We start from the raw sequence: 15886 nt of genomic DNA, 5'->3' as shown, positions 1-15886 counted from the left end.
CTCTACAATTCAATACTACATAATCATAGTCTTTGTAATGTGTTTTCAGAAAGACATTTGTAATGTTTAGAAACAATTCTCTGAATTGCCTTTACACTGACTTTAATGTTTATTGCTTTATTTTAGTGTTGTGCGTTACCTTAACGGTGTTTTGTATTTGTATTTTTGTATTTGACACTCTATGAACTTCTAAATGGGTCATTCGTGTCAACTCAACCCAAAGCTACCCAGCTCTAATTTTTGATTATGCTAATATTTTTTCTGAAGAAAGATAGTGATGATAGCCAAAATATTAAATGTCATAGATGAATATTTACCGTGTAATCCACTATTTTGTAGAGGGGGGTCAAAACGTTCATTTTCACCTGAGACTCAGAGCCAAATTACAGGGGGTTAAAAATGACTTCAGAAAGATGGCAGCATCATGAATTTAGCGCTGGGTGATATATTGAACGCGATTATCATGCAAATCTCATCAGTAAAGCCAGTTCTGTGATTAGCAGTAAGTCTCCATCACCTGCTTTCAAATGGAGCGGCATTTAAAGGGGTCATATGATGCTATTTTAAAGATCATTATTGTGTGTATTTGGTGTAACAGAATATGTTGACATGCTTTAATATTCAAAAAACACATTTTTCAAATACTGTACATTAAATCACTGTACATTACATCACTACATACTGAATTGTCTATTTTGCATATTGTCCATTTTCTAGATTTGTACTTTTTATTATTATCTGTGTCCTGTCCTGTCGCTGTGATTCTGTCGCACTGTGGAGCTACTGTCACTAAAACAAATTCCTGGTATGTGCAAACATACCTGGCAATAAAGCTAATTCTGATTCTGATTATTGCAGTTCCTCTATGCCCCAAACACGTCGTTTTCTACAAAGCCCCTCCTTCGACAAGCATAGTCTGTTCTGATTGGCCAACTGACCCAGTGCATTGTAATTGGCCGAACACCACAAGCATGGGTCTGAAATGTAACACAATGCAAGGTTCAGCTTTCAAAGTAAATATAAAGACAGTTAATAATGTCCTTAGTTTTACCATCAGTTCAAGCTGGAAAGGGGAACAGAGTCGGTGACAGACACAGTGATGATGCTTGTATATATTTGCAGTACACAAGCCGCGATTAAGACAGCTGACTCCACTGTGATGTGATGTAAATCATTCCTAAACGTTTGTGCTTAACTGAATGTTAACTACCCAGATCCAGCCCGTTTCCAGTCCAGATGGTGGATCAGCACCTAGAGAAGACCACAACATCTCTGAATGTCAGTGGAGACCATATCAACTATGTGCAACTCACTTGACAGACCTCTATTATAAAACTGTACATTTCTGCAATATGGACATTACATCGACAGTCATTTCTGACAGCAGATTTCTGTTCATAGTAAAAAAAAAACAAAAAAAGCATTTTATGTAAAGCTGCTTTGAAGCTATGTATTATTAAAAGTGTTTGTGTGTGTGTGATTTTGCTTCAGCACCTAACTATGTATATACGTTTGTTGAACATTCCCTATTCAGCATAATTCACTGCATCTTATCGAAATGATATGCATAATGCAAAACTATAGCTTGTTTATCACTCATTCTTTAGCAATATAGAAAATGAAATGCTTGACATTCCTTTGGCCACAGCAATATTGCTGCTCAGAGATTAGTAGTAGGTCTGTTAGTAAAATGTTGATATTAAATATTTACTAACAGGCCTAATTCTCCGGGCAAAAATAACATTGTGATGCTGCCATCTTTCTGAAGCCATTTTTAACTCCCTGTAATTTGGTCATTTTGACCCCCCTCAACAAAACAGTGGATTACTTGGTAAATATTCATCCATGACATTTAATATTTGGGCTATCATCACTATACATGTTTATCTTTTTTCAGAAAAAAAATATATCAGCTAAATTTGAGCTGGGGGAATGTCTGAAATTTGGTTGATTTGACAGAATTTGTCACTTCCCGCATGCAATATACTAATACACATCTAATCTTCTTTCCCAACTGTTGACATTCAAGACAAAATCAACTGTTTACATGAATACTGGCCAAGCCCCTCATTTGGACAGATTTTGAGTGTATTTGTGTGTAGTCTAGACCAAAAAATGTGCCGACAGCATGTTGCTAAACCACAGGGTTGCTGTCTCTGTCATTTTTGTACAGTTGTCTTTAAATAAGAAAGGGTGAGCAAATGCTTCATACACACAAACGTCTGTCAGTTTAAATATTAATTTTTAATGTTGAAAATGCCCCACAGCAATCTTACAATGCTGTCGTCTTCACCATCTTCTCTGAACATCAGTAGCAACAGCCGCCCAGCCCGTCTATCATAATTCATTTTATTTTTAGATCAATAATATTATTACTCAGTATTATTCAAAAGCTTGTTCTATATATACAATGTGGGAGATCTTCTCCAAAGCTCTTGTTAATAGTCTTCTGGATCTGTCTTCCTGAGTCTGTAGCTCTGGGAAAACTGTTAATCCATCTTCCTGTAAACAGACTTTGATGGCAAAAGAAAAAAAGAGAGTGACCCTAAAAGAAAAACAAAAACATCCTCACTCCATCCAGAGAGCAAGAAAAAAAAAAAAAAAACAGTATGGAGAGTCTTCTTTGCCTCTGTGGTCTGACTTGAATGTATCCAGTGAAAAACAAACTCCACTAGGTCGGCTCATAGGGCTTCTCGTGGCCTCTGCTTCTCTGGCTCCATAGCAGGAAGGCGAAAGGAGCCTGTGCATTAAGAGTCAAACACATCTTCACTTCCCTTGTTTCTCCAGTGCGTTTAAGGATGAGGCAGGTTCAGGCGGTCCTCGATCAGCGTGTTGTCGGCACCCTGCGTCTCCATGCACTGCCGCACGGTGGCCAGCACTCCATTGAGACGGCGGTCGAGCGCGGTGAGATGTGGCCCTGTTAGCACTGGAAAGGCGGGATCGTGGGCTGTGGCCTGTCGCATCGCTGAACTCAACACTCCACCTTTTAGCAGGTTTAGCCTGTTCCAGGTGGAAACACGGACCCTTTTGGATACAATGAGAGAGAGACTAATAACGCATCAAATTGTGTCTGGCTCATTCAAGAGCAAAAATGAAATGACAGGAAGCAACGAAACCACAGATGTTCGATGCACATTTGCATAACGCTGAGCTCGGCTCAACTTTGTTACATCATTTAATGGACACGGTTTCTCATGACACCTCAAAACGCCACCCTTTGATTGAAAATGAATGACTTGCGATTTATTTGTTGCGTGAAATCACTGTCAGTGTGAGAAGCCTTAAATTCCTATAGTCAGACAGGAAGTCTTAAACGCACATGTACAGTTAAAGCTATCAATATCTCATTAAGGAGATAAGTGGAGCACTAAGGCATTCTGGGAGCTAAAACTATAGAATATCCCCAAGAAAAGCCTCATTACCCAGAATGTTTGTACCTTTCGCATTTAATGTCACGTATCAGGAGCAGTTGTTGTCACAACAGGTGATTAAAGATAGTGGAACAACTGCCATTACTGAAATATATAACTGTACATTTCTGTTCAAAACTTCAGGATTTTTAAACTAGGAGTCTTTTAAGAGTCATTTGATCAGCGTGAAATATTACAATTTAATATAACTATTTTCTAAATGTAATTTATGAATTTTCAGCTTCATTGTTCCAGTCTTCAGTGTCACATGATCATTCAGAAATCATTCTAATATGCTGCTGATTCTTTAATGAATATAAATTCATTTGAAATAGATTTTGTATAAATATATATTTTTTTTTAATCTGTACAGTTATTAATGATAAATTTAATGCTAAATAAAAGCATTCTCTGATCCCTCAAAAGTTTAAACAGCAGCATATGTAGTATTTTCTTTTTGAAGCAATGTAAAAAAAAAATCTTTATTACAATATAAATGCAGTACTGGTTGCTTGATCATTTTTCCAAGGTAATTGCTGTTCAAAATGCAATTAGCTCGGAAACGATGTATAAAGGAATTGAAAACAAAACATTTATATTGGAAAAAAGACTACAGCACACCACTGATGGTGTCTTTCATTTAAATGTTTAACCTAAAATCTTGATTAAAAAAGAAGAACATTATGTGTGAACTATGTACATATACATGTTTCAGTAGAAACCTTGAATCACACTCGTGCAGGCAAAACCACTCAGAAGCTTGTTGCATAACTGAAGGTCAACAGCGGTCAGTGGTCAGAGTGAGAACAGAATGGGAAGCATTCATGATCACAGCCAGCAGATGAAGTAAGCCAGAAGTTAGGGACTGTCAGAAGTGTGCCATTCTTAGGAAACCAAAGTCGGTTGTAAGAGGAAGTCAATGTTTACTCAGTGTTTGTGTGTGAACTCACATGCAACACTGATAAAGAGGGGCGAGAATACTCCTCTCGTCTAGAGCTGGGTTCCCAAAACTGCAGGAAAAACACAAAAGTTCAAACCATCTTACGTGTGTCAAAAAACCAACAAATAAAACTCTCTCTCTTTATTTAAAACGGCTTCTCAAATGTTTTCTGGTAGAAGCCCAGTTATATATAATTACTTGGGTCTATCATCTTTTAGGTGACTAGATCTCTAGATTTCTTTCCTTCTACCTTTTGGCGTTGTCCAGAAGGATGAGCATACTGGCTCCTCCATCGTCTTGGAAACTCTCATAGTGATGGCGATCTGCATTACCGATAAGATAATCAAAGATGGCTGTGTCGATAACATCCAGGAGCCGTGGACCGGCATCGTAAGGAGGCATTTTCTTCACGGCCTCGCAGTAGCTCTCATCATACTCCCACCTGACACACACACACAGAATCATTGATCAACACAATCAATAAAAACAGACATCCTCTTGAACGTGTTCATCCGTTGACTCGCGTCTTGCGAGTCTCTGAGAAATCTCATTAGATTGTGTGTCAAATGTTTACATGCAGCATCTTTTGGCCCAGAGACATTGCATTACACGAATTCAAAGACAGCGCTGAGTACATGCACCATCTGCATCAGAATGTTATGATTGGCCCAGAGCCGTTGTAGTTTGAATTTCAACGGCTCTGGATTGGCCGGTAGTCTTACAGCCGCTTAGAAACAGAAGGGGGCTAATGGGAAATTTAAGAGCTCTGTACACTGAGACAGGACATTTATGTAATAAATATACATATAAAGATCCCATGCAGTTCATGTGAAAAGGAAGTAATCTGCAGAAGACTTTCAAAATAACATTTAGGGGAAAACACTTCAGTACAGGGACCAATTCTCACTATTTACAAGTTGCTTATTAGCAGGCCTATTGTTAACATATTGTCTATTTGTTAGTACTTACAGTGCGTGCATAATCCCCAAGCACCTTTTACCAATTCCAAACAACATCAATCTTAATAACTACTATTAATTTTGTATTTAAACATTTATTAGTGATATATGATTGTCGGCTGGAAGTGAAAAACTGCTTATGTTCAGATGTACATAATTATTAAGCAGGTTTTCTTTTAGAGGAAAACTGAGACAAAAAAAAAAAAAAAAAAAGATTTACCTCAGACTGAAAAGTCAAAAATGATTAAATGCCCATGAGAAGTGTAATTTTAATTAGGTGTACTTTCTGTATTGCACTAGTTTTGAATATTTCTCATGAGGGAAGATGGATAAAGTAGAAAATATTTAATAGTGCTGTAGGGATGACATTTTAGTAAGCATTTGCTTTTACATTACGGCAGAAAATAAGCCCTGCTGTGACCAACAAAAGTTTATGATTCTTACATGTTTTGTTTAACAAAACAATGAAAAAATTGAAGACAACTTTAATCACATTTGAAGCCTAAACACAACCACCATTAGTGATAAAGTTACAAAAAAAACAAGCTACACCACAGCTGCACGATCAACGTCACCATCACTAAACTTCCAACAACTCTCTTAACCTTTAAAAGCTACACATTGGAAAGTCTGAGTTAGAGTAGTTTGCAAGCGTATAAACACAATGCCAAACAAGTAGACTTGTGGGTAGATAAGTTTAAAGACACATTTCACCACTTACTAGCACAAGTGGGGTATTCCTGATGTATTTTGCATCACAGAATAAAACATAAAATATCTTGATCTTGTGTTAACCACAGACCTTATTTTTAGGCTTTTTACCAAAAACCAATTAAAAAACCCATTGACGATGGAACCATAAATGCTAAATACCAACTAAAATTTCCAGGTTTTAGGACTTGCTCCTGCAGCACTCTGCAAGGACAAATTTTGTGCAAACTGCAACCGGATAACAAATGCTTTCAATACCTGCATTTGGAGAACTGAAAGAGTTTCAGAGAACTTCAGACCAAAATAATTCATCCGTTACATTTTAAATAGCAGTCACAATATGAACCGATTAGTAATAGCCAATCTAGTCTTATGTTTCATTAAATGGCTGCATAAACCAAAGGTTTCCAGTAAAGTGACAGAGATAAGGTTAATGACATGTAAAACGTTTCATGCATTTCATACAGTTCTGCAACATTGATTAGCAATATACGGAGGAAATGCCCTCAATATATTCCAAGAGCTCTTCAATCAGGGTCAAAAACGAACACTTGCCAAGCACCAAATTAGAGTAAACATGGGCACTGGCTTCCCGTTTATTTGTTTGTCATATTTGGGATCATTTATTTCAGCAAGAGAGCCAGGCCAGCCAGAACACTCCAAACCTGTATGCATTTCTTTCATAGATATTCTGGAGTAGTGTTAAAAATATTTATTTTTCAATACATATTGATACTGAAATATCTAAAATGGTTTCAATACTCATGCATTCTCGGTCTCTTCTTACATACCTGTTGTTAAAAAAAAATACACATTTCACATATTTTACTCCAAACTTGCTTGATAAAGTCAGTCAAGTGTTTAAAACAACTTCCTTTTGTGATCAGATATGGCTCATCACAAAATGAAACCAAATATTTTCTAGCATTCTATATTGTAATATATGCTATGTCAGTTAGCACTGCATTATAATTACTTTATTCTTATGAATATAGGCAATGTTTTTATGAAAATGCCTGAGATGCCTAGAATAACAAAGATAAACCATATATTGTCGCAGTCGTGTTTATTGTCTTCTTGTTTAACCAGTTAAAGCGTTTTGATGTAGTGATAGCTTGATGCTTTTGTCCATATTAGGGATTTCCTGCAACGTCATAAATTATATTACTTTTGTGAGGCATATTTGGAGTTTTCTCTTTATTTTGGGTACAAATATGAAAAATAATACTTCCCTCTGAAGAAATTTAAAGTAAACATATACAAATATACCTCACTGTCAGATTCTAGCCTTGTTATATTTATCCTTCCATAAATAACTAACATTTTATGCCTTTAATGTTGTGGCAGTTGTTCCCTATTTTTCATATCGTATCGAAGTTACAAATTCCAGTATCATGACAACACTGACAAAATTATTAGAATTTTCATTTTTAGATGAACCATTCACAACAAGAACGCTAACTATAGCGATCAGGGCCAGATTTACCTCTTATCGTGACACAGGCAAAACTACATTTTTTCCCTATTAATATATAATATTACCATCCCAGCAAACAAAACTATTTCGTAATCAGTGGAAACCGTTACATTGTTTTCTATCGCAATAAGTGCTTGCATTCAGTCAATAAAGATCAACTGAAGTTCTTCATTTATTTGAGATCAGAGAACGACATCTTGGCCACATTACCACTTCAGGAGTGCATTATTTCTCTAATAATTTTAACGGCCTGGAGTCACATCCACACATCAAGACATTGTTCAGATTATTTCAAGACATTTGTCATGTTTCCGTCCTGAAATCTCATATGTGTTGAACAGATTTCTTACGCACCTCATAAACCTTCCTTTGCGTATTCCAAAACGTCATTTTAGAGCTAATAACAGAGGATTGAGCCAGGCTAATGCAGTTATTAATGCAGTCTAACGCACTTATTAGAGAGAGATACAGAGATTAAGCGTGTGTGAATATACCTGCGTCTGTGCGTTTCTCAGTAGCAGCGTCTACTAATAGCGAATTTTTAAGTTGAACTGCTTCAAGAACCTCCTACTGAATCTGAGAGCTGTCATGTAGCTTTTCAGCTGCGAAACTATTTTAATGATAAATTTGCAGGGCAGTTTCTGTCCGCTACTCCAAGTGTGTGCGAGTGCGTATCTGTACTGTTTGTGCGACAGAGAATGGGAGAAGGAAAGCATGATTTCCATACATAAAAAGATGGAAAACATTGAAATAGGCATTTGGATAATTTTTTACCCTATTGTTTATTTGCTCAATGTCTTCTGGGGTTTTGGTTCTTTCACTTTTGTAGCCGATAGTATAACAAAAATATTATATATTTTCATTGTGTTTGGGCCCCCCTGGACGAGCGAGCATAGGCACGTGCCTAGAATGCCAATGCATAAATCAAGCCCTGATAATGATAACAATATTAGCATGCATTTTTTGTCTTGTGTTTTTGTGTTCTGTCACTATAAACGCTCAAGCTCTTTAAAGTTAATGCTAATGCTAATGTTAATGTAAAGCTAATGATGCAAATGTTACTGTTCCTCTGTGTCATTATCATTATAGCTGTGGTGTGGACTTCACTATTCTTATAGAATTGGGACGACTATTACAATGATATAATTATAGCTATCGTCTTTGGGGTTCACTCCTTTTGCCACTTTCTCAATGCAAATTTGGGATTACCCGAGTACTCCCAAAAAAAATAAAAATTTCCAGACAAAGGTGGTCTTATGCAAACTTTATTTTAGAGTCTTACCAGATGCCAGATTTCCAACTGCCTTGCCAGAATTAACAGCATTTCCCAGACTCACTTTTGAATTGTTTACCATTACATTAATGATACTGGAAACATTCTTAAGACCTGGACAATGTAGTAACTCCATGGTTTTAGTTCTTTCAGGTTAACAATGTTTACCTCTAATTAATGAGTTTGGCAAGTTTAGCATTTAATAAGGTAGAAGCCAAACAGGCTTCCTTTTGAGAGGACCTTTTTCTTTTTTTTCTTCACATTTTACATAACTTATTTCACTTGTGCATTACTTTTATGTAAAAATAAAAATCTTCTGCTCAAAACTATAAACACAAAAGCAAAAGTAGTGTTAGTTTTGGTTTTGTGTTTGCAGGTTTGGAAAAAAATTACACCTCATTTCAGGAAACATGTCTTAGGTGGGAAAACTTGTAACCAAAAACCATATAGTCTTAATGCTAAAGTTTATTTTAATCAGCAGTTTCTGTGCCACGCAGAGCGTGAAAAATCTGCAGTTATATTCTGAATGCTGGACCATCCCATCCTTAGCCAACTCAAAGGCCAAGAGTTAGTATTGCTAAGTGAAAGTCCCCACTGACCAACAGTAACTCAACATGTACCTGTACACTCATTCTAGTTAAAGCATAAAAATAGCTGGTGAAGGGAGAAAACCAGTGAGAGAATTACAATACCTGGCGAGTTTGCCCTCTCGGTATGTCCGTCCCCATGGGTGTCTGTGTTTCTGTAAGGGCCAGACATCAGGGAGCCACAGGGTAACTGATCCCTCCATCACATCCCCCTCTGCACATGCAGGCTCAGTCTCACGGCAGTAATAACACTTCCCATAGAAACATGTATTATTTCCTACAAGAACAGAGACATTATCATCAATTACCATTATTAAAATGATGTCTGGAAGGACCGTGCTTCATGAAAGGAGTGTTTTGAAGGGACAAACAGTTGGTTATGAATCTTTTTATGGAATGGATTATGCTGCAGATCAGTAAAAGGTCAATCTGAACTCAAAAATATTGTTTGACTGATGAAACTGTTCAACAATGCAGACGTAGCATATATCATGTGCTATTTTTGGAACAATGGAACAAGATCATTCGATGGGTTGTAATTCCTTAAGCGCCATTCAAAATGGTAGCGACAAAAAGTGACACTGGGTATTGGTGACAGGATGTAGGCATGTCTAGCGACATGACAAATTCAGAAATGTTTGACTTTATGCAATGTGTGCCTCATGTCCCGAAAAGTGAAGCCATAATATTTAGATCGCCCCCTGGTGGCTGGCGGCAGTATATGTCATAAACCCTGCTGCCCTCTACATGTAAACGAATACACTACACTTTTTTTTGTTCCCAAAACACTGTTTCTGTCATTATCGGTAGTTCTTATCACACTGCTATATGTTAAAATGTTAATATTCTAGTGAGTTTGGTTTTAGTCTGTTATTTCATGCTATAAATAGGGTGTGTGGCGTCATGAATGTTATCTTGCGATAGGGTCTGCGTGACTTTGATACCGCAGCTCCAGCTCATGATCACAGCCCAGACTCGGGCTCCAAATGACCACATTGGCGCAAGATGACTTCTGGCTTTACTTCTCTACAGTGGAAGGAAGTGTCCAATCATGAAACAAACAAGAAATGTCTTTTCTGTGCTGGAAACATAAGTAGTGGTTCTAAATTAGGAAGGGATGATGAGAGAATGTGATAGAAAAGGAAAAGGGAGGATTATCTCAACAGACAGAAAGCATTGAAAGAATGACAGGGTGAAACTGACCGTGCATCAAGAAAGTGCTCAGCAGTTGATCTGTAGCTACTGGCTTAATCTCAGTGCGCAGATTCATAAACCTCCCCACCACCAGGGGCGCTCTTCTAAAACCTAGGATCCTGCAGGAAGAGATTGAGAAGCTCATGACACAAATATACAGCTGGTTATCAACACAGTTATGAATGTTTACGTTAATAATATTTACGTTGTCATATGCAGTGCGTGTGTGATTGGGGAATCCATGGGCATGGGCATAGGCAGACATGAGCCAAGATTACGTTGACTCAATTTGTGCCAAAAAGTGAAGCCAAAACATTTAGAACGCCAATATAGGTCATAAACCCCGTTGCCCTCTATATGTAAACGAATGTTAACAAATAAACTACACTTTCTCCCCCTCAAACACTGTTTCTGTCATTACTGGTTCAATTCGTGCTAATTTGTGTTCAAACTCCGTAGACTAAACAGCCAACTTAAGTCGCTTCTGTTTCTATTTCGGCTATATGTGTAAGGTAATAGCCACAATGAGCAGGAGTTATTCTGTTTACCTGATGTAATAGATTTAATGTGGATGTGGTTCAGATCGCAGTCTTTATGACAAGTGGGTCAAATAACAGGTCGGGTGTTCTGTTGAGTACAGCAGGTGCGGAGCAGGTGCGAGTTTACCAAACAGGATCCGTGCAGGACTCTGCTCTACGTGGTTTAGTGTTTCGATGACATAATGAATCATACATTAATCAATATTATGATTAGGAATTTTCAGTGAACTAATTGTGCACAGAAAAAAAATATATCTATAGCATTTGACTTTATTACTATTGACTGTTATTCTGCTAAAACTGCTATAGTTCTGACAATATATTAATATTATCTAATTTCCCAGATTATATTTTACACATTTTATTTTCTAGAATATAGATGGGCCTATAAAATACACAACTGTTCAAAATGTTGGGGTCAGTAAGATTAATTTTAATGTTTGAAATACATCTATTTATTGACAGCTATAGTTTTAACCATATATTATCTAATGCTATATACTATCATATACTATCTTTGCAGTTAATGTACACATTTTATTTTCTAGAATATAGATGGGCCTTTAAAACACAACGGTTCAAAATTTTGGGGTCAGCAAGATTTATTTTAATGTTTGAAACATTTCTTACATTTACAAAGGCTGCGTTTATTTGATAAAACAAAACAAAAAAACAAACAGTAATAATAATCATTTTTACAACTTAAAATAACTTCTATTTTTTGTTAAATAATGTGCTCCTAAGATTGCAAAGATGAATATTTCAGCATCATTATTTCAGTCTTCAGTGTCACATAATTTTGTCATATTTTGTGAAGTATATTATTTAATCTATCTATCTATCTATCTATCTATCTATCTATCTATCTATCTATCTATCTATCTATAGTGCCCTCCAAAAGTATTGGAATAGTGAAGACAAAATGGCTCTGTTGTCTGTGGAGTCAAGACATTTACAAATATGATTAAAAGATGAATATGAGACAAAACTACAGAATGTCACATTTTATTATTGGGTGAATCAACACAGATGTTTTACCAGCTAAGAAGTTCTGATGTGAGCATAAGTATTGGGACAGTTACCTCACAGATCTTTCTAAGTGATCAATTGTCTCCTGTTGCATTAATTCTTCAGATATTAAAAGCAGGGAATGTGTCGTATCAGTTATATCCATTACTTCTGTATTCTGAATCTTGCATTCGATGATGATACACACAAACCAGGATGAAGATGTGGGAGCTGACTTTGAGAGAAAAGCAAGCAATTTGGATGCTAAAAGAGGAAGTCAATTAGAGCTCTAGCAAAAACAAAGGGCATGGAGAAATCAAGAGTTTGGAAACCACCAGCGACACCAGCAACCAACAACGACCTGATCGGCTGAGAAAACAACAGTAGTTGATGACAGACAAATCATAAAAACTGTGAAAATGAACCCTAAAAGACGTGTCTGTAAAATCACCAACAACTTCCAGAAAGCTGGGGTGATGCTCTGACAATCTACTGTCCTCAGGAGACTTTGACACAGAATTACAGATGCTACACAGCAAGATGCAAACCTCTGACCAGCACCAAAAATAGAAAGACAAGATTAGAGTTTGCAAAAAAGCACAAAGGTGAGCCAGAAGAGTTTTGGAACTGTGTTTATGGACCGATGAGACAAAGATGAACCTTCATCTAAGTGATGGGAAAGCAAAAATGTGGAGAAAAAAGGGAACTGCAAATGATCCCAAGCATACAGCCTCATCTGTAAAGCATGGTGGAGGTGGTGTCGTGGCATGGGCGTGCATGCTGTCTCTGGAACAGGCCCTCTCAACTTTACTGATGACTTAATGTATGATGACAGTAGGCGAATGAATTTGGAAGGGTACAAAACCATCTTGCCTACCAATATTCAAGAAAATGCCACCAGATTCATTGGGAAGTGCTTCATATTGCATCAGGACAATGACCCAAAACACCCTGCCAGTTCAGTCAAGGAATTTATAAGGGCAAATAAATGGAAAGTCTAAGATTCTCCAGATTTAAATCTGATTGAACATGAATTTCACCAGCTGAAGAGGAGAGTAAAGGCAGAAACTCCCCAAAACAAGCAACAATTGGAATTGGCTGCATTAAAGGCTGGGAAAAGTATTTCAAAGGATGAGACCAAGAGTCTGGTGATGTCTATGGGTCACAGACTCACTGCTGTGATTGTGTGCAAGGGATCTGCAACTAAATAATTTTTAATCTTTTATATCTGCCTTATGTTCAACTGTCCCAATACTTATGCTCACATCAATGAGTGGGATGAACTCTAAAAGTGCTGTTCTTTTATTTGGTAAAACATGTATGTGTTGAAACAGCTAATAATAAAATGTGACATTCTGTAGTTGTGTCTCATATTCACCTTTTAATCATATTTGCAAATGTCTTGACCCCACAGCCAACAGAGCAGTTTTGTCTTTACTGTTCCAATACTTATGGAGGTATGGAGGGGACTCTATATCTATATATATATATATATATTAAGGATGTCATTTTCCGATCATTTCCACAATCGATCGTCGTTTAAACTAACGATCAATTAATCGATTAATCATTAACCTTAATACTGCAAAATGCGTCTATTGCAGTAGCGTATAGTCACCGGCATGACAGGATGTGCAAATGCTACTCAAAACGCCAGCTTCCTTACCCGAATGAAAGGGGTTTTTAGTCTAAATAAAAGGCTAGTAGCAGGATCGTAAAATGAATGGATGCGATTATGACCATTTGATAAAATGAAGTGAGCGCGGCGTAGTTACGCACGGAATCAATATTTTGTGGGCTGTTTCATATTCTGTCACGGAGACCGCTGAATGCGCCTTTTTTAAATGGTTTCATGGTGCTCATTGTTTTATTTTAAAACATCGTCGCAATGTATGCAACTGATATTATCGGGATTTAAAATAAAACTATCCCATACGCAAGTACGGCGCGTGGGGCTGCGACTCGCGGTCAGTGATCCGTTTCCAAAACCACCGGTGTTGCAATGGCAAAACACACTGTTACCCATTTGCAACATTTTAATGCGAGTATTATGACACAAGTAATATTACACAAAGCTTTGTTTATAATAGAAATAATTGGTTAGCAGGCAAATGTTACATAGCAACCATGTTTTTGGATTCATGCCGTTCGAGTGCATGCATACATTTAAATCAAGCTGTATGCGGCTTTGTGTTCCGTTTTGCCAGATGGTCACGAATTTAATATTATTTATTGTTTCTTTTCCCAAATCCTCACTGTCTCACCCTCTAGGTTCGCAGGTTTATTTTATTGTTGTTTTAATCACTGTTTTCACATCTCTTACTGTGGTAAACGTGAGGGGAAATGAAAGATTTCGTGGCCATGAATTAAGAATTTGTTACATAAACTGCTCCCGCATTTAAATTCATGTGTTTTCTAGGGAACAAATTAATGAAAACTGGACAGTGGCCACAAATTAATATGTCGTATGAACGAATTAACAAGTTTTATGAATGAATAGTAGCTATCTGTCAAAGCGAAGTGCCCGATATGCAACAATTATCTAGGGAAATTATAATTGAACATGACTTACTACATTTCAACACAAAAGAACTTGGATCACATTAAAAGCGTAGTTTGTATATTAGTAAATTATTTTTGTGACCCAGCCCCTTCACCGTCACTCACAGACGTTTGCACGTGTTTTGCACATGAGCCGCACGCACCCCAAAATTAAACTGCTTAATCGACCATCGCTTATCGACAATTAATCGATCGTCGATTAATCGTTGACATCCCTAATATACATACATACACACACTGCCCATCCAAAAAAAGTCACCACCTGGATTTAACTAAGCAAATAGGTAAGATCCTCCCATGGCTGATTATGTTATGTGCCCAAAGAATGAGGTCAGCTGACTACCTGAATATACTGAATGACCAGGTTATTCCATCAATGAATTTTTTCTTCCCTGATGGCACAGGCATATTCCAAGATGACAATGCCAGGATTCATCAGGCTCAAATTGTGAAAGAGTGGTTCAGAGAGCATGAGAAATCATTTTCACACATGGATTGGCCACCACAGAGTCCAGAGTCAGACCTTAACCCCATTGAGAATCTTTGGGATGTGCTGGAGAAGACTTTGAGCAGCGATCCGACTCTCCCATCATCAATACAAGATCTTGGCGAAATATTAATGCGGCTCTGGACAGGAATAAATGTTGTGACAATGCAGAAGCTTATTGAAATGATGCCATAGCGAATGCGTGCTGTAATCAAAGCTAAAGGCGGTACAACGAAATATTAGAATGTGTGACGTTTTTTTTGGACGGGCAGTGTATATATAGTGGGGAAAATAATTATTTGATCCCCTGCTGATTTTGTAAGTTTGCCCACTTAAAATAAAAGAAGGGTTTATCATTTTTATGGTAGGTTTATTTTAACTGCTAGAGACAGAATATCAAACAAAAAATCCAGAAAAAAACAGCATACAAATGTTACAATGCTGTGTTACAATGCTGTTTCATGCATTCAGAGTTATTTACACTGTTAAAGAGTTGGATTCTCATGCCAAAGTTTCAAAAAATGATTTGGAAGTATGACTGAGTATTTCTGTGGCAAAAACCTTCTGGGTTCGTACAAGTTTCGGAATTATTATTATTTTTTTTTTCAATCATGGCTCTCGCTGACATAAACGAGGGTGGAACTCCTTATATGGGCAATTCTCCCGGAAGAACGTGCCCGTGCACGCATCGACCGGAGCGAGAGCAAGAGCGTGTCCATCAACGCGCTTCATTCGGCTG

At 37.2% G+C, this 15886-nt stretch overlaps 1 protein-coding gene across 3 annotated transcripts in view; it reads right to left on the bottom strand.

Annotated features, from left to right (window-relative positions):
* Window positions 1-588: 588 nt before the first annotated feature.
* The window catches only part of LOC306844131 (glycosaminoglycan xylosylkinase), a 31456-nt gene continuing 16158 nt past the window's right edge, over window positions 589-15886 (bottom strand). For 2 of the 3 annotated variants that reach the window (XM_079376061.1, XM_079376063.1), the window contains exons 5-9: window positions 10561-10670; window positions 9463-9634; window positions 4601-4792; window positions 4361-4420; window positions 2225-3024 (exon numbers count right to left, since the gene is read on the bottom strand). In XM_079376061.1, the coding sequence (XP_079232187.1) occupies window positions 2793-3024; window positions 4361-4420; window positions 4601-4792; window positions 9463-9634; window positions 10561-10670 (766 nt within the window). In that variant the 3' untranslated portion in view covers window positions 2225-2792. Of the gene's footprint in view, window positions 3025-4360; window positions 4421-4600; window positions 4793-9462; window positions 9635-10560; window positions 10671-15886 lie in introns of all 3 variants that reach the window. The other variant, XM_079376062.1, reaches the window with a different exon arrangement.

Source organism: Barbus barbus (assembly GCF_936440315.1).
Source record: "Barbus barbus genome assembly, chromosome: 24".
Classification (NCBI taxonomy): Eukaryota; Metazoa; Chordata; class Actinopteri; order Cypriniformes; family Cyprinidae; genus Barbus; species Barbus barbus.
Note: the sequence above shows the minus strand (reverse complement) of the source record. Positions and strands in the feature narration are given on the sequence as shown.